Here is a 20,108-nt window from a genome sequence, read left to right as displayed (position 1 = left end):
AAACAAATTGCACTCCATGGAATAGCACACACACCATGAAAATGGATTATGTCATGAGAAGAAAGAAGAGTTAGATCAGCTCTAGAGTCTCCTCTGAAGTCTGGTAGAGAGCTGACTATTAACCGTCTATCAATTTGCAACACTTGATGTAATTAACAAATCATACAGCATGTTTTAAAGTTGTATAAGTTGGAAGAATATATGCACATTCTTCAGAGAGTGACTTCTGTAGTTCGGTAGCTTATTAGAATTAGATAAGCATGATTTCCATCTCAAGCACAGGCAAACTGCACAGGAGATAAAGTCTACAAAAGCAAGAAAGAAGTAAGGAAAATACTAACACAAAGCCTACACAGAAAATAGCAAATCACATAACAACGTATAATGAAAAATTCAAGGCACCATATCTCTGGTAGCTAAGATTTGAAGCGAATGCATAAACAGATTCAGCACACACAATAACTTCAGCATCATGTAAATGTATACACTGACATCTGCTGTAATGCAGCAGGGATCGTCTGTTGTTCATGTAATATTCAGAGAGAGAGAGAGAGAGAGAGAGAGAGAGAGAGAGAGAGAAAGCATGCACGCGCACACACACACACACACACACACACACACACACACACACACACACGCGAATGGGAGGGAGGGGGTATACATGTTCCTGATGTATGTTTGCATTCTGAATATTTAGTTTATTGTCATTTGTTTTTGTAATGATATTTCTTAATTTCATGATTTAAACAAATAATTTGGCCTAACTCTTGCAGTAGAAGAAACTGGTAAAAAGACACAATTTTTCGATGTATTCAGTTAATTTAATGAGTTAAGTTTTAATTGTAATTTCTGAATATTTCACTTTAAACAATGAGTAGTTTCAGGGCTTATTATTGTGATGATATATAAGGGTCCGATTGTTGGCCATGAGACAGTCAGTCCACAGCCAAGTTTCAGATGAGTAACCTGTGCTGGCTAGAACAACAATAACGCTTCAAATTAACTGTGGAATAAATGTTAAACAATTACGCCGTGTGTAAAAACAGTGACAGTGACAGTGTCTGCTCCATACAGATCTGATTATTCTTCAAGAACTGTGAACTTTGTGGTTATGTTTTTACTGCTCATAGATGTTCAACAGAAAACTATTGTAGCAGTATGTGAAGTTTCTCCTGAAAACTATTAATGAGGCTCATGGAAAGTTTAAACAATAGTGCACTGGCCATACATATATAACTGTGTATTATTGGGGAGTTGTGTAAACATTGCAAGTAAAAGACTGTGCAATGCAGCTGTGCATATGTCGGCTACATTATTTACAGTAGTCAGTGTCCAAAACACAAATCCCAATTTTCAGCCAGTGTAGAGATCAACACCAAGAACAAACAAATGAAATAAATAAAACAGGCAGAACCGCTACACATTATGTTGCCTCAGCCTCTGTATTCATTGGATGTGGCCCCCCTGTGACTTTTTTACTCCCCGTGGGTGAAGAGAACCATGAAAGGATATCATTTTGCCACCACTGATGAGATAAAAACAGAATCACCGAAGAAGCTGAACACTATAACAAAATACGAGTTCCAGAGTGCTTTCAAGACTGGAAAAAAGAGTTGGCACAAGATATTATATATGAGGAGGATTATTGTGAAAGGGGGTAAAGTTGATGGTGGTGATGATGATGAATAAATAAAAATGCAAAAATTCCTGGTACTTTTGATGACACCTCATACTTATCCTGTATAGATTTTGCTCGGTACATTTTTATACAGACAACTGTACTGCATTTACTGTGTGTTTCTACAGAAGAAAGTGTCTGATGATGTTTTACTATGTGTGTTCTAGGCAACTACTGAAGAAGAAGGGATACAATGACAGAACAGGTGATGCTTGGCACTGATCACACTTAGCAAAAAAGGGTATGTAGATATGAGCAGTATGTCTTCCCAAACAGTTTTTAACTTTTGCTTGCCCCACTCATTTTCTCCATTTCTACATGCCCTATCCTCCACTCTCTTCCTATGTCAATCTATCCACGCAACCACTCTGTGGCATCATATATCTGAATTATATACAGACAAATACTATCACTTTGTGGCCTGGAAATTCTCTATAATGGAGACTGCCCTATATTGCTCTAAAAAGTGTATTAATGAAACTGTCCTATATTGCTCTAAAAAGTTTCATTAATAAACTGTCCTCATATCTGCTGCAAGAACAATGACAGCATTAAAAGGAATTGAGTTTCACTGCTGACACCATGACTATCAATAGCAATTATTCATCCACAGTAAAAGTTGACACCACTTGTCACTTCTTTGATTAGCTCTATCCTCATTCTCAAGTGATTATATGAGACAAAATATTCAGTAGTATAGCCTATTCTGCTGGTTATCTTCAAATGTTTGTGTGCATTTACAGTAAAGCCTCAAATCAGTGAACTCACTTTTAAGTAATTCTCCCATTTAATGTATATTTCTGTCGTTCTCGGGAAACTCCCATAAAAACAACGTTACTGCTTTCCACTTTTAACAAACCCCACCTGAACAAAAACTCCACTTTTAAGGAATCAACATGAAACATTCTGCATATTAAAATCCAAGTTTTGCGCAATTTTTAACATGTCCAAGTGAGTTTTTAATTTATTTCAGTTTCACACAGGTCATATTTCGCAATGGCAGTAAATGGAAATAGATTCTTCCTGTCAACACACTTCTAGATTATAGTCTTTTGGTCAGTAGGTAATTCCTTGCTAGTGATATTGGGAAATGCAATGAACCAATCGAAAAGCTGTTTCCCCCCTTTCTACAATGCGGCCTTGGTCATGTGATCTTGCATCACAATCACTGAGTGTATGATGCATAAGCTGAGACATGTTGTTTATTGTTCAATTTACCAAAAAATTTTATTTTTAGAGTTTTAGTCTGCAAATACAGAGAGCTAACAGTTCAGCAAAAGCAGATGATCATCCATGATGTCAAAGACAATCATAACACAAAAATTTCCATAGGGCAGGAAAGTATGATCTGATGCTTTTTTTAAATTGTGTAGCATACTCAAAAACAACATACAGCTGGATGGATCATTTTAAAAGACTTCATAATCTTTCATTTCAATGTGTAAGTGGTGAAAGTATGGCTGTAGATATACAAAACGTAAACTATTGGAAGACCATTACTTTGCCACAATGAGTACAGAGTTATGAGCCCAGAGATATTTTCACAACACAAATGAAACTGGCATCTTTTATAATTTACTTCCTGCAAAAATACATTCTGTTAAGGGATAAAAATGTCTCAGAGGTAAACAAGCAAAGAATGACAGTTACTGTGTGTAAATCGTGATGGAAGTGAAAAGTTGTCCCCTCTAACAATAGGAAAATTTTAAACTCATAGGTTTTTCAAAAACATCGAAGCACCTCCTTGTACTTAAGCATACAACAGTAGCACCTAGATGATGTCAGAAATCTTTATAAGATTCTTCAGACAGGTGCAGCAGGGAGGAAAATAGTACTTATTACTGACTGTGACATTTACAACCCAAGGAAACATCATTTCTGAAGAATGTAAATATTGTATTCCTTCCTCCAAACTGCACACGCCATCTGCAGCCTCTGGACTTGCGACATAATACATACTATTAAAGCCAAGTTCAAAGTAGCAGCTGTGCAGAAGTCAACTGCATTCCTTCAAAAGACGGGAGCGATGAGACTCAGCATTCTACAGACTATGCGTATGTTTGTTGCTACCGGGAATTGTGTAGGATAACAGACTGTGTTAAACTGTTCTGCAAAGGCTGGTTGTGGTTGGTTGGTTGATTTCGGGGAGGGGACCAAACAGCAAGGTCACTGGCCCCATTGCACAGGGAAGGATGGGTAAGGAAATCTGTTGTGATCTTTCAAAGAAACCATCCTGGCATATCTCTGAAATGATCTAGGGAAATCTCAGAAAACTAAATCAGGATGGACAGATGCGAGTTTGAACCGTCATCAAGTCAAATGCGAGTGAAGTGTGCTAACAACTGTGCCACCTCACTTGATGCTGGTTGTGGTACATTAGCTGCTGTTGAAGATGACCTTTTTCAATAGAATAGAATAGAATCACGTATGTTCCTGGAAGAAGAAAGAAGAAGAAGAAGAAGAAGAGATTATTGCAACAAGTTTCGTAACTGCTGTACAAGAAATTAATACGGTCCGTAGCTAATTTTCTTCTTTTAATGTAGACAATTCAATTCAAACTAATATCAATCAACTGGAGCAACATCATCCATGACAACCCCTTCCTAACAACAGTCTATATAAAATAGGGTTGGTTCTCCACAAATCTTGAGAAGTACCGTACCAGACCAACCTGAAATTGGCTGGATAAAGAACACAGCACAAGCAGTAAAGTTTAACAACAGTAAGAATGAATTTACATACTGGGAGCCAGTGGCAATTGGCATAAGAACCAAAAATCAATGTTACTAAATGTTGTTCTGTATGGAAAATACTGAACAAGCAAACTCTGCATCATCTTAATTATATCTGTTAAGCTATCAGAGGTTGGCACATGTTAACTTACAAAACTTGATGAAATTGGCTGACTGCAGTTTGATTCAAAAATTAAAATAAAATGCTTTATACAAATATGCTACAAACCACCATACAGTGCATGGCAGAGGGTACCTTGTACCACTATTGGTCATTTCCTCCCCTGTTCCAGTCACAAATAGAGCAAGGGAAAAATGACTGACTGTATGCCAGTCTTAATTTCTCTAAGCTTATCTTCATGGTCCTTAGGCAAAATGTAGGTTGACAGCAGTAGACTCACTCTGCAAGTCACCTTCAAATGCCAGTTCTCTAAATTTTTCCAACAGCGCTCCTCAGAAAGAAGGTTGTCTTCCCTATGGGGATTCCCTTTTGAGTTCCTGAAGTATCATCTTAATACTTGCATGGTGTTTGAACCTACCGGTGACAAATCTAGCAGTCTGCCTCTGATGTTCTTGCACCTTATCTTCATGGTCTTTAAGTGAAATGTATGTTGATGGCAATAGTGTAGTTCTGCAGTCAACTTACATTTTTCTACATTTAGAGCAAGCTGTCATGCATCACACCAACTACAAATTTTGTCCAAGTCATCTTACATATTCCTACAGTGACTCATATTAGACGGAGCCCACTATTTTGTGTTTGAAGATCATTGTACTTCATACAGATTTGTACAATTTGTTATGAACAAAAGTGAAACTGGTTCTGTATTCTTTGAGTATCAACAGTTGGTGGAAAGACAGCCTGTTAATGGGCCTAAAGTTATTAGGACTGTTAAGGAAACAAAATTCATTAATGATCAGTTTCATTGCAAGCAGACTGGTGTTGTTCATAAAACTACAAATCCCCACTTATCCTTATCATGAGGACAAGATTAGATTAATTACAGCATAGACAGAGGCCTTTAAACTATCATTCTTCCCTTACTCAATATGTGCAAGGAAAAAGAAGAACCCCTAGTAACTGGTACAATGGGATGTGCCCTCTTTCATGCACTTCACAGTAGTTTGCAGAGTATAAGTGTAGATGTAAATGTAGATGTAAAACTAGGCTGCCCATACACCATAACAGAATGTTAAAGCTGGGTGTGAAATACAGTCTATACTGGAAAGTGCTTGCACAGGGCATGCTTCTTGGTTCTTACCTAGCAAAGACCCTTTGCACAGAAGCTGTAAACATGGCAGTCTATACAATTAAATCACTGTACGTGTAAGCCTAATTGTGATAAGATACTTTATGAGAATTTTTTTTGTAGGCAAACATCACTCAAGCATATGAGGAGGTTCGAGCGAGCAAGCCCCCTCCCCCCCTCCCAAACAGTTTCAATTCAAGTTTTGAAGGATTGGATTGGATTGTTTGGGGGAGACCAGACAGCGAGGTCATCAGTCTCATTGGATTAGGGAAGAATGGGGAGGGAAGCCGGCCGTGCCCTTTCAAAGGAACCATCCCGGAATTTGCCTGGAGCAAACCTAAATCAGGATGGCCGGACGTGGGATTGAACCATCATCCTCCCGAATGCGAGTCCAGTGTGCTAGCCACTGCCAAATTTTGAAGCAAATCAAAGAAGATGTAATGGTTGTTTACAGTGGTTACTTACCAATTACAGGCTCTACGATTTTATAACAAAGAAAATGACAGTAAATTCATATCATTATTTGAAAATAGTTTCCCCCATAAGCTATTCAGTAAACAGCCATGCAAAAAACCATGGATCACTAGAGGGGTTGAAGTATCTTGTGAAAGAAAAAAAGGAAATGTATCTTTTGGAAAGAACAAATAGGGATCCTGTAGTAGTTGCGTGCTACAAAAACTGCTCAAAATTACTAAGAAAGGTTATTAAAAAATCATGAAACAGGCACAAAATGTCAGAAATCAGTGGTTCCAACAAGGCTCTATGGAATGTAGTGGAACGAGAGGCAGGACAACCAGCCACAGAACAAGACATCAGTACTGAATAGAATGGAAGGGCTATAAATGATGAGTCACAGAAAGCAAATGCATTTAATAATAACTTCTTAAATACAGTAGAAAGCATAGGGACAAACACTTCAACAGCGAAATAACAGACTACGTTGAAAATGTAAGTCTCACAAAATTCAATCGTATGAATGTATAACCAACTTCTCCTTCTGGAATTAAGCAAATTATTCATTCTCTCAAAAATAAAAGTTGATCTGGTTCTGATAGTGTTTCCAAAAGAGCACTAAAGATTTTCTCCCATGTAATAAGTCCAGTCTTATCTGAAATATGTAATGCATCACTAATTCAATAACTCTAGGTATTTTTCCAGAGAGACTAAAATATGCCTCTGTTAAACCCCTGTTTAAGAAAGGTGGTAAGAGAGATGTCAATAACTACTGACCTGTTTCACGGCTGGTATCATCCTCCAAAATTATTAAGAACATTACATATTCTAGAATAGCATTACGTATTCTACAATAGTATCTCACCTTACCAACAACAGTACCCTCAGCAAATCACAGTTTAGGTTATACACTCCTGGAAATGGAAAAAAGAACACATTGACACCGGTGTGTCAGACCCACCATACTTGCTCTGGACACTGCGAGAGGGCTGTACAAGCAATGATCACACGCACGGCACAGCGGACACACCAGGAACCGCAGTGTTGGCCGTCGAATGGCGCTAGCTGCGCAGCATTTGTGCACCGCCGCCGTCAGTGTCAGCCAGTTTGCCGTGGCATACGGAGCTCCATCGCAGTCTTTAACACTGGTAGCATGCCGCAACAGCATGGACGTGAACCGTATGTGCAGTTGACGGACTTTGAGCGAGGGCGTATAGTGGGCATGCGGGAGGCCGGGTGGACGTACCGCCGAATTGCTCAACACGTGGGGCGTGAGGTCTCCACAGTACATCGATGTTGTCGCCAGTGGTCGGCGGAAGGTGCACGTGCCCGTCGACCTGGGACCGGACCGCAGCAACGCACGGATGCACGCCAAGACCGTAGGATCCTACGCAGTGCCGTAGGGGACCGCACCGCCACTTCCCAGCAAATTAGGGACACTGTTGCTCCTGGGGTATCGGCGAGGACCATTCGCAACCGTCTCCATGAAGCTGGGCTACGGTCCTGCACACCGTTAGGCCGTCTTCCGCTCACGCCCGAACATCGTGCAGCCCGCCTCCAGTGGTGTCGCGACAGGCGTGAATGGAGGGACGAATGGAGACGTGTCGTCTTCAGCGATGAGAGTCGCTTCTGCCTTGGTGTCAATGATGGTCGTATGCGTGTTTGGCGCCGTGCAGGTGAGCGCCACAATCAGGACTGCATATGACCGAGGCACACAGGGCCAACACCCGGCATCATGGTGTGGGGAGCGATCTCCTACACTGGCCGTACACCACTGGTGATCGTCGAGGGGACACTGAATAGTGCACGGTACATCCAAACCGTCATCGAACCCATCGTTCTACCATTCCTAGACCGGCAAGGGAACTTGCTGTTCTAACAGGACAATGCACGTCCGCATGTATCCCGTGCCACCCAACGTGCTCTAGAAGGTGTAAGTCAACTACCCTGGCCAGCAAGATCTCCGGATCTGTCCCCCATTGAGCATGTTTGGGACTGGATGAAGCGTCGTCTCACGCGGTCTGCACGTCCAGCACGAACGCTGGTCCAACTGAGGCGCCAGGTGGAAATGGCATGGCAAGCCGTTCCACAGGACTACATCCAGCATCTCTACGATCGTATCCATGGGAGAATAGCAGCCTGCATTGCTGCGAAAGGTGGATATACACTGTACTAGTGCCGACATTGTGCATGCTCTGTTGCCTGTGTCTATGTGCTTGTGGTTCTGTCAGTGTGATCATGTGATGTATCTGACGCCAGGAATGTGTCAATAAAGTTTCCCCTTCCTGGGACAATGAATTAACGGTGTTCTTATTTCAATTTCCAGGAGTGTAGAAGGGTTGCACTACTGAGACTGTCATTTACACGTTCATTCACCAGATTTTACAAGCATTAAATAATAAAATAATGCCGGCTGGTATTTAATTTTTCTGCGACATCTCTCAGGCATTTGACTGTGTAAATCACAGTATTCGCCTACATAAATTGATGATTTTTTTTTTGGGCCTGATGGCATAGCCAACCAATGGATAATGTCATATCTAACCAAAAGAATGCTGAAAGTTGTACTTTGTAATTCATGCAATATAGTCCATGGACAAAATTCTGACTGGGAAGGAATCACTTATGGGGCTCCCCAATGTTCAATATCAGGTCCACTACCTTTCCCCACACATGTAAATGATCTTCCCTCTACTATACAACCAGTAGAATTAGTTCTTTTTGCAGATGACTAATATTGCAATTCAATCCAAGCATATAAACATATAAACTGAACATCACAGTGGTGTAACTACTTACATTATATATAATAAAAAAATACCCGCACAGTCTTTCATACCAACCATTTGCCCTGAAGATTAAACAGCTGCAAATTCAACAATATTCAGGAGTAAAGGAAAGACGAAAAATTAGGATTTAATTTTACATCAACAGCAAGTTCATAAGAGATATACTCAATAGGGAAATGTGAGAAATGTAAGGGAAATCATTCAGGATATCACAAATGTGATACATTTCAAGAAGTGACACAATGACCAAATGTGTGTACCTCACACGAAGTATTTTGTTTTTCTGACTCGTGAACGCTACGTACAAAACTGACTAACATAAGGTAACAAGACAGCATTATGGGAATGGAAATAAAAAACTGATTATATCTGTCAGTCTGATTATATCTGTCATATTGGAATATAATGCTTACAAAACAAATTTTTTACCCAATGATATTTCAGCACAACATATAATAGTAACAAACAGTACAGTGTCTACATTCTACAAAATTATTTTATTTATCAGGTTCTCACTTGACAAGAGCATTGTGATCCCTGTGTGCTCGCTCCCTGAATTCTTCCAGTGCTGCATATTGCTGTTCCTGAAAACAACGCACAGCTTCATCAATGCGTAAGGTCTCCTGTTGAATCACATCCGCCAATTGCTGCTGCAATGCTGATATGGCTGTCTTTGTTCCGGTAGGCTGCTGTGAAGCTGAAACACAACAGAAGAATTCCATCTAGAATAAATTATAATACATCTTTTACTCAGCATTATACTGATCTACAACACCATGTGCCAGCTGTTGGAAGACAATGTTATCTCAGAAATTACGAATGGGGCTTAGAATCCCTTCCAGGTCAGTTACTTCCACATTCCACATATGCCAGACATGTTGTCTTATCATGGTGAATGGCACAAATTTTTTGTCAGACTAGTAAGTTTTTGGCTTCACAAATTGTACAGCAACAGAAAATGCAGTTTATTCTGTCGTGTGTAAGGCTGTTACAAGACTAAATGACAAGTTCAAGCCACCAGGTGTCTTCTTCGACTCAACAAAAACATTTAACTGTTTGGGCCAAGTTCTACTTCACCTCTAATATTGGTATCTAGAAAAGGGTAATCACAAAGTTTTTCTTCAGTGTTAATGAACCCAATAAAATTGTAATCTGAATGGGTTGCTGTAAACAGATGGAGGTGATGATGAGGGATGATCACAGAATTTTGATTTTTATCCACCAATTTTCTTGCTATATATTAACAACCTGCCATGAAATATGATAGATGACTAAAAAAATCTATTTGTATATTAAACAAGTATTGTTATGGCACTGTATATAACTTAAAGAGTTTTTTGCCGTATTGTATAACTCTTAAGTACATACTATGCCAAATCCCAATGCATGGTGGTTTCTAGTTAGTGTTTGCGAATCTGTTTATGTACTGACTCATATCAAAATTAAGTAATCTAGGCTCATATTTGCATGTGTACTGTGGTAAAAATAAATAAATAAATAAACACAGTTTTCAAAACATATAATCCTTAGCTTTTAACATTCATCAGCTATTAATTTCAGGCTAAGGTGAAGGGGTTCGGCACCTTCTGATGTCCATCTCTTTCCAAAGCTGGTAAATGCTTTTTTGATACTGTGAATCTCTTACATTAACACCTTCACTCTTTCTTCTTCTGACTTTTTGATAAGTTCTATATATAATCTATGAATAATTTGCTGTTCTTTTATTATTTCCCAATATATCTTATGGTAATACACGAGGGATGGACAGATACACTACAACAAAACTGCCTATACAGGACTAGCATGTCACAGGTTCCTTCTCACTATTATTAGAGCTTTCTATACTTATCAGTACACAGATAATGTTTTGCAAAAGCCTCACGAGTTCTGCTGCCTGAGTGTCACCTAGTCTTCTGCCATTTTCCACAACGTATCCCAACCTACTCCTCAAGGAATAACTAACATTCAGAAAAGTTAGGAACAGTTATCACTTTTAAATGCTGTATCAGCAGAACTAGAATTTACCCTCCTGAAGGCAAGTAATAGCCAAACAATCTCTATAATTTCAACAAAATTTCTGTTATTTGAAGGGGGATAGAGAATATGATAAATCTGCTTTGGCCCATAATATGACAAACTTCATGATTAATATACAAAGAAAGGAAAAACATAGTGCAACTTTTGAAATACCTGACTAGAAATTGAATCTAGATTTTTCTTCCTTGTGTTTTGAATAACAAAATATTTGATCAAAGCAACAAGCAGTGGCAGAGGAACACACACACGAAATAAGTTTTTACGTATGCAAGCTTTTGGAGCCAGGCCCCTTCTTCTAGCAGAAGTGTTGAAGGTGAAGGAAGAGGCATGAAAGAAAAGGACTGGAGAGGTTTAGGAAATAGGATAGAGTTTGGAAAAGTCACCCAGAACCCTGGGTCAGGACAGACTTACCACATTGGATGAGAAGGAAAGACATTGTTGAGGACTACACCAGATGCAATTTGAAAAACCTGAGAGCTTAAAGCTGGAGGACAGGGTAATATGCGAGACAGAAATTACTGCTAAAACATTGTGCACAACTTACCAAGAGAGAAAAGCTTACAGATGCAGGAGAGGGGCGGCGAAAAATATACATGTCATAAATGAAAGGAGTAGAAAACTAAAACAGAAGGAAGAAAGGAGTACTTACTGTGAAGAAATGCTGAGACAGAAGAAATTAATGTAAATTAAGGCCAGGCGAGTGGCAAGAACCCAGGACATGTTGTAGTGCACAAGGAGCATAGGGTCTGACAAAGATATTATGGTGATTGGAACGGTGACAAAAAACAATTCTACATGGGGTGGGCAAAATCTCAGAATGGACCTCATTTCAGGGCAAGATTTTAGGAAGTCAGCCTTGTCAAAGTAGCTGACTAATATATCCAAGACAAAGACAATACTAAATGACAATGGTTGTCTGTGGTACGAAGAAAAAATAAAAACATGTAAAAAATCAATACAATTATGTAAATGATGTGACACAGAATTTAAAAAATCACATTTAAACCAATGAACTGAATAAAAATCACAATCAAAGTCATTCTGATAAAGATTTAACCATAAAAAAAATTATTGTGTGTTGAGATCCGAGTTCACGAATTTCTGCCTGTCAGGACTGTTACTTACTCACTATGCTACAGAACCACATACCATTCATGTAGCTTCATGTTTATTCATTTACAGGTTCAGTCGCAACAATGATGCAATTTGTATGAATCTTATCTACTGTAGGCTGACCCTGTGATGATGATAACTGCATATGTGATGACAAATTGTGTCTTGAGCTAAATATTACAGTACGGTAGTGTTTGACTAGTGCTGTGTATGAAACGTGTTTATCTTGTTACCATCTTAGTGCATTTGTTGTTGTTTGTGTGTAATTATGTCTGATCAAATGTGAAATAAAAGTGGCAAGCCCCAAGATTCAGGACCCAATCACACCAGGAGAGTAGGTTGGAAAGTAAGCTGAAAGTAAATGCATCATTTGTTGTGGCAGTTTGGCAATGGTAGATAGTTCAAGTGTGATGTTGAGTGTTCTGATTTGAGGATACCAGCACCTCTGTTTACTGAAATTACTATACAGAGCAGTACTTGTACAAACAAACACACACACACACACACACACACACACACACACACACACACACACACACACACAAAATCACATAATCTGCTGATGCATCAAGCACTGTAGTGCAGTGGTTAAGACAATGGACTCCCATTAGGTAGGAGAGTGGCTCAGATTTATGTTTTGTGGCTTCCCTAAATCAATCAATGCAAATGTCCGGTTGATTCATTTGAACATGACATGGCCGATTTCCTACCGCCCTCTTTCAATGTCAACTTGCACTCCATGCCTAGCGAAGTAGTCATCAATTGCATGTTGAACCCCCATCTTCCTCATGTCCCTGATAATTTATATCAGTACTGCTGAGCAAATCATTGAATGTAAAACTAATTAGGCCCTTTTCAGATGCAATTCAGAAGGTGGAAATATGTTTATAAGACACTATGATAAGTAAACAAAATTCTGTTTGTAAATTACAGCAACCATATGAGAGCAGTTCATCACTAACTCACCTGAAAAATTCAGTGCCTTGGAATTTGCATTTTCAGCACTGCAATTTACAATTATTCGAAATGCTGGTGAACAGTTTTCAGAGTCTTTCAGAGCACTTATCTCTGTCTGGTCCGTCTGGAAAGCAATGAAGTATTACATAGTCACTTCCAATATTTCACTTTTTGGTCTTCATAACAACAACAAAATAATTGCCAAGATCAATTAATAACACTACACTGTAAACGCAATTGTGTGGATAGCACCTTCCTAAACTAAATTCTAAAATCTGTGTTTGAAGACATGCATAGCATAATCCAGGCTTTTAAAAATTAAATGGTTAATGTGAAAGGTAAATTTTGTAGTCTCTACTTGATGTGCTTAATCCATCCCTTGATATTTCACCATTATATTATTTCATTAATAACTATACAATTGATATCCATTTTCCCCTCTTCATAGTTGCAATTAACAATGCACATAAGAATATGCAACCTAACTCATTTTTCTTTTATGTTATGACAGTACAGCTTGTCCTCAACCTGAAGGTTTGTTTGAATACCACAATGTTTTAATAGGCTCGGTCTGGTAGGAGTTGGAATGCTCGTTTCTTACTCCGATCTTTGAACTGATATACTCAGTCAGTTAAAGAGGCATCTACAGTTTAACAAGGGCTCTGAATAGCAGTGCAACTCTGAGCATTTTCACACAGAGGTGAAAGGAGTGATAAGTGAAAGAAAATAAACCTAAGACCTACCAGAGAGCATTGGATTGGTTGCTGACAAAGATCCACTGATCTACTGAGTCAATGACATAGTGTCATACCATTGTTCAATAAATGCCACAGCATCACAGAGCTACATCATGCAATGAGACCCTGTCCTTCCTACAGTTGAAACTCTCTGGTCTGAGTACCTTACTTGATATGACCCCAACCTCCACCCCCCCCCCCCACCCAACCCACAACTTGAAGACATAGCAGAGCCAAAAAATTATTAAAGGTTCATACTGACTCCTAACTGAAATTATTGTTGTTGTTGTTGTGGTCTTCAGTCCTGAGACTGGTTTGATGCAGCTCTCCATGTTACTCTATCCTGTGCAAGCTTCTTCATCTCCCAGTACCTACCGCAACCCACATCCTTCTGAATCTGCTTAGTGTATTCATCTCTCTGTCTCCCTCTACGATTTTTACCCTCCACGCTGCCCTCCAATACTAAATTAGTGATCCCTTTATGCCTCAGAACATGTCCAACCAACCGATCCCTTCTTCTAGTCAAGTTGTGCCACAAACTTCTCTTCTCCCCAATCCTATTCAATACTTCCTCATTAGTTATGTGATCTACCCATATAATCCTCAGCATTCTTCTGTAGCACATTTCGAAAGCTTCTATTCTCTTCTTGTCCAAACTATTTATCATCCACGTTTCACTGCCATACATGGCTACACTCCATACAAATACTTTCAGAAACGACTTCCTAACACTTAAATCTATACTTGATGTCAACAAATTTCTCTTCTTCAGAAACGCTTTCCTTGCCATTGCCGGTCTACGTTTTATATCCTCTCTACTTCGACCATCATCAGTTATTTTGCTCCCCAAATACCAAAACTCCTTTACTACTTTGTCTCATTTCCTAATCTAATTCCCACAGCATCATGCGACTAGTTCGACTACATTCCATTATCCTCGTTTGGCTTTTGTTGATGTTCATCTTATATCCTCCTTTCAAGACACTATCCATTCCATTCAACTGCTCTTCCAAGTCCCTTGCTGTCTATGACAGAATTACAATGTCATCGGCGAACCTCCAAGTTTTTATTTTTTCTCGATGGATTTTAATACCTACTCCGAATTTTTCTTTTGTTTCCTTCACTGCTTGCTCAATATACAGATTGAATAACATCGGAGATAGGCTACAGCCCTGTCTCACTCCCTTCCCAACCACTGCTTCCCTTTCATGCCCCTCAATTCTTATAACTGCCATCTGGTGTCTGTACAAATTGTAAATAGCCTTTCGCTCCCTGTATTTTAACCCTGCCACCTTCAGAATGTGAAAGAGAGTATTCCAGTCAACATTGTCAAAAGCTTTCTCTAAGTTTACAAATGCTAGAAACGTAGGTTTGCCTTTCCTTAGTCTATTTTCCAAGATACGTCGTAGGGTCAGTATTGCCTCACATGTTCAGATATTTCTGTGGAATCCAAACTGATCTTCCCCGAGGTCGGCTTCTAACAGTTTTTCCATTTGTCTGTAAAGATTTTGCGTTAGTATTTTGCAGCTGTGACTTATTAAACTGATAGTTCGGTAATTTTCACATCTGTCAACACCTGATTTCTTTGGGATTGGAATTATTATATTCTTCTTGAAGTCTGAGGGTATTTCGCCTGTCTCATACATCTTGCTCACTAGATGGTAGAGTTTTGTTAGGCCTGGCTCTCCCTAGGCTGTCAGTAGTCCTAATGGAATGTTGTCTACTCCCGGGGCCTTGTTTCGACTCGGGTCTTTCAGTGCTCTGTCAAACTCTTCACGCAGTATCATATCTCCCATTTCCATCTTCATCTATATCCTCTTCCATTTCCACAATATTGTCTTCAAGTACATCGCCCTTGTATAGACCCTCTATATACTCCTTCCACCTTTCTGCTTTCCCTTCTTTGCTTAGAACTGGGTTTCCATCTGCGCTCTTGATATTCATACAAGTGGTTCTCTTATCTCCAAAGGTCTCTTTAATTTTCCTGTAGGCAGTATCTATCTTACCCCTAGTGAGATAAGCCTCCACATCCTTACATTTGTCTTCTAGCCATGCCTGCTTAGCCATTTTGCACTTCCTGTCGATCTCATTTTTGAGACGTTTGTATTCCTTTTTGCCTGCTTCACTTACTGCATTTTTATATTTTCTACTTTCATCAATTAAATTCAATATTTCTTCTGTTACCCAAGGATTTCTACTAGCCCTCATCTTTTTACGTACTTGATCCTCTGCTGCCTTCACTACTTCATCCCTCAAAGCTACCCATTCTTCTTCTACTGTATTTCTTTCCCCCATTCCTGTCAATTGTTCCCTTATGCTCTCCCTGAAACTCTGAACAACCTCTCGTTTAGTCAGTTTTGCAGTTTTAATCTACAGTTCATAACCAATAGATTGTGGTCAGAGTCCGTATCTGCCCCTGGAAATGTCTTACAATTTAAAACCTGGTTCCTAAATCTCTGGCTTACCATTATATAATCTATCTGAAACCTGTCAGTATCTCCAGGCTTCTTCCATGTATACAACCTTCTTTTATGATTCTTGAACCAAGTGTTAGCTACGATTAAGTTGTGCTAATTCTACCAGGCGGCTTCCTCTTTCATTTCTTACCCCCAATCCATATTCACCTACTACGTTTCCTTCTCTCCCTTTTCCTACTGCCGAATTCCAGTCACCCATGACTATTAAATTTTCATCCCCCTTCATTATCTGAATAATTTCTTTTATTTCATCATACATTTCTTCAATTTCTTCGTCATCTGCAGAGCTAGTTGGCATATAAATTTGTACTACTGTGATAGGCGTGGGCTTCATATCTGTCTTGGCCATGAGAATGCGTTCACTATGCTGTTTGTAGTAGCTTACCCACATTCCTATTTTCCTATTCGTTATTAGACCTACTCCTGCATTACCCCTATTTGATTTTGTGTTTATAATCCTGTAGTCACCTGACCGGAAGTCTTGTTCCTCCTGCCACCGAACTTCACTAATTCCCACTATATCTAACTTTAACCTATCCATTTCCCTTTTTAAATTTTCTAACCTACCTGCCCGATTAAGGGGCTCCGGAAAGGCTCAAAATCATGAAAAGTTCAATTTTTACTTTTTTGCGTTTTCTGAATCTGCAGACTATTACCTTTTAATAGATATATAATTTATTCAATTCCGAAGACTACAACTATTTTTAAATTTTTTTTGAAATGTGTTCTACATGGGCATGACCCAGTGTGGCGCTGTTAAACTGCTGTCAAATGGTGTTATTATTAACGTCCGTGTTCATCAGATACATTTTAGTGATGTGAGATAAAGTATGTGTTGTGGCTAACCTGTGATGGTTCAATATATATCGCTGGTGTGATTGTCGATTGTTTCATGTTTATTTACTCTGTCGTTATCTCGAAAATATTCGTAATTAATTCTGTTTCTTGAGTCTCTGTTTTGTTGAAGTATAATAATGAGTAAAAGCAAAGTTATTAGAAATCCTCTGAAGGCTTTTAAGAAAAGGAGAAATGTTGGAAAGCCAAATATGGGAATGAAGATAGGTTCTAACATGGTACGAGCGATGCTTGCTTTAGACAAGGAACGCCTTCGGGCTGCAGACAGGGCCGTAAAGAGTCTAGAAATACAAGCAAGAGTAAACAGGAGGAGGAACAAGAGGAAGCTGGAGGAGGAGTTTGCAGAGGATGAAGATAATTCATCCTATGGACCTGGAATGCACTAAAAAGTTAATCCAATCTTTGTCGCTCGATTCCCAAAACTTTTATTTTCTCATACTAATTACATGTTTTCTAAGGATCTTCCAAACATATTTGTTTCAAACTTTCAGTAAATGTTACACAGTACCTTCTGCATAATTTAACTAAATTTAACTAAATATAAACAAATTTAGACGCCCTATGTAGCTACAACGTGTAAGTGAAGACAGCCATGCATGAATATCCGCCCACCTCCCCAGGGGTCGTAACCCCTGCAAAAAAAAATCTCACGGGATAGAATGAACAGATCAGAAAGATAAATATAATAAACTAAAACAGAAATTGGAGAAAACAGATAATTAAAATAAGTAATAAGTGTTTTTAAATTAAAAAAAAAAATCTCACGAGATAGAACGAAGAGATCAGAAAAGTAAATAAAATAAGATAAAACAGAACTGGAGACAGCCACACTCAAACCAAACTCCGCGCCGTCATGACGTCACACACGACAACACCCTTACGTCACGGGTCAAAGCCGATGCGTGGGATAAGACGCTTCTGTCGACCCCCTGTGGTGTAGGGCGAAAGGTACTTCGTACACCGTTGTCACAGTCATGTTGTTGTATAACAACATGGACATTCATCTATGTATGTGCAGTATGTTACATTTGTACATTGAGAGTCTACTGTCAAGACCAGCACAAAGTACTGATCATCTTCAGATCTACAATTTATCGTATTGTTTCTAGGGGTGCAATTTCTGCTCCACCAGGATTCTCCATACCGTATTCTTTGAAGTGACAATTTAATGATAATCAATTTGCACTGATTCATCTGTTGAAATTTTCAAGTACTTTGTAAGACAACAGATACTATTTTTTCTTTCTATTCTTTTGTCATCTCCAAAAAGTAAAAAATTTGTATTTTCAGACAGTGCAAGTGCAATATCATTTATGTTTATCATAAACAACAGAGGACTCAAAATAGATGGCTGGTTAGTTGGGGGTTAAGGCACTCAGCCCAGGGGTAGTTCATCTGGCATTAGTAATGTCCACCAGGAACGTGTTTTGATGATGAAAGTACATAGAAGCGGTAAGATTGAAACACTGAAGGCAATAATTTACTGAGAAGTCAGGTCACCACATGTGGTCTCCCAGGGCTCATCCGTGGTGAGAGAAACTCTACCGCAGTCACCCCCTGACAACCCAATTAAGGACAAAGACAGTTACAGAGCAAATAGTGCCTTTCAGTAGGGAGATTCAGGACAGTAAAAGTGAAAAGGCTAAAAATGTAGTGAGCATCAGTTGGACTGTCAATAACAAAAGCAAGACGAGAGAAACAGGTAAGGCAGCAGGCATGTGTCCCAGACACACTGCACACAACAGGTGCTGTTTAATCCACAGCAATACCACTCCTGATCCATTACAGTCAAGGTGTTAAAGAGTACTCATAATAGCACGATAACACTAAAATAGAACATACATTCACCAGAAACAGATGCTAACTGCATCTGAATGCAATTACAATAGAGTAAAAGAAGGATGAAGAGGCAGCTGGCAAAGTTGGTAGGCTTGGGGCCCCCTAGGTGTACCGTGCAGCAGGAAAAGCCCTAATCCCAATCACCCTGCCCTGCTCTGAAGGTAGTTAAAAAAATCTTATATCTGAGAATAAAAACCCCCTATCACGGAGAAAAGTGGGAACCAGTTCAACAGTTTGAATTGTCTGTTAATATTAGAGGCAAGGAATTCAAAGATCACACTTAGTATGGAGGGCCACGAGGAGGATGCATTCCACCAATATATCAGTACAGTCTTTAAGGCTCTTTAAGGAAAGAGGAGTGCCATGCAGCAGTAGTTCAATTTGCCAGTGAGCAGAGACCTTATCTGCATCTGGGACTGTCAAAGCAAGTATGGGGGTGAGGTGCACTTCTCTAGCCAAATGGTCAGCTAGTTCCTTCCCTGGTATACTCAAATGTCCTGGGACCTAGAGAAAGACAACTGAGCAGGCAGTACAACTAAGGCCACAGAGGAGGTAACGAACAGCAGCTATCACAGGGTGACAACAAACAGTGATAAATGGCCCAAAGACTGCTCACTGAGTCACTGCAAATAAAAATGTAGTCAAGAGAGACTTGTTTAATAAAACGTAGGGCTCTGATAATGGCTAAGACTCTGATAATGGCTATCTGTTGTGCCATAGAATCACAAGTTCCAGGTAACAAATGTTCTTCCTGAACAGCAGGAGATTTAGAAGCATATTCCATCCAATCAATGGTTTTAGATCTGTCAGTGTAAATGACAGTAGCACCATAATACCTTTGGGGAACTGAAAGAGCATGGGTCCAGTAAGCTTTAGGACCATGGAATAGATCGGTCCTACTTTCAGGTGGTCAGACATAGGTCTCTAACCCATTCATGACAATGAGGAAAGTATGACACTCGGCATGTGTCCTTGTGGGATGCAATTCTCTTACACTTGTTAAGGGCTAGGTGAAGCACCACCTCTAGCCCAGAACTATTGGTGGGATAAAATCTGACAAATAAATATCAGTAAGGAGCCTTGAAAGCTCCTATCGTGGAGGATAAGTAAAATGTGATAGTGCCAAATGGTGTTGTATGCCTTAAGTAGGGCAGAAAAAGACTGTGATGAGCTGTTGGCGTTTAGAAAAAG

General features: G+C 39.4%; 1 protein-coding gene across 1 annotated transcript in view; it reads right to left on the bottom strand.

Annotated features, from left to right (window-relative positions):
• Positions 1-20,108, bottom strand: part of LOC126094813 (uncharacterized) — a 34,233-nt gene that overhangs the window by 9,257 nt on the left and 4,868 nt on the right. Inside the window, exons 3-4 of the mRNA XM_049909385.1 lie at positions 13,019-13,133; positions 9,419-9,599 (exon numbers count right to left, since the gene is read on the bottom strand). Coding sequence (XP_049765342.1) covers positions 9,419-9,599; positions 13,019-13,133 — 296 coding nt within the window. The remainder of the gene's footprint in view (positions 1-9,418; positions 9,600-13,018; positions 13,134-20,108) is intronic.

This window comes from Schistocerca cancellata, chromosome 8, assembly GCF_023864275.1.
Source record: "Schistocerca cancellata isolate TAMUIC-IGC-003103 chromosome 8, iqSchCanc2.1, whole genome shotgun sequence".
NCBI lineage: Eukaryota > Metazoa > Arthropoda > Insecta > Orthoptera > Acrididae > Schistocerca > Schistocerca cancellata.
The sequence above is the reverse complement of the archived record's forward strand: the minus strand, read 5'-3'. Positions and strand labels throughout refer to the sequence as shown.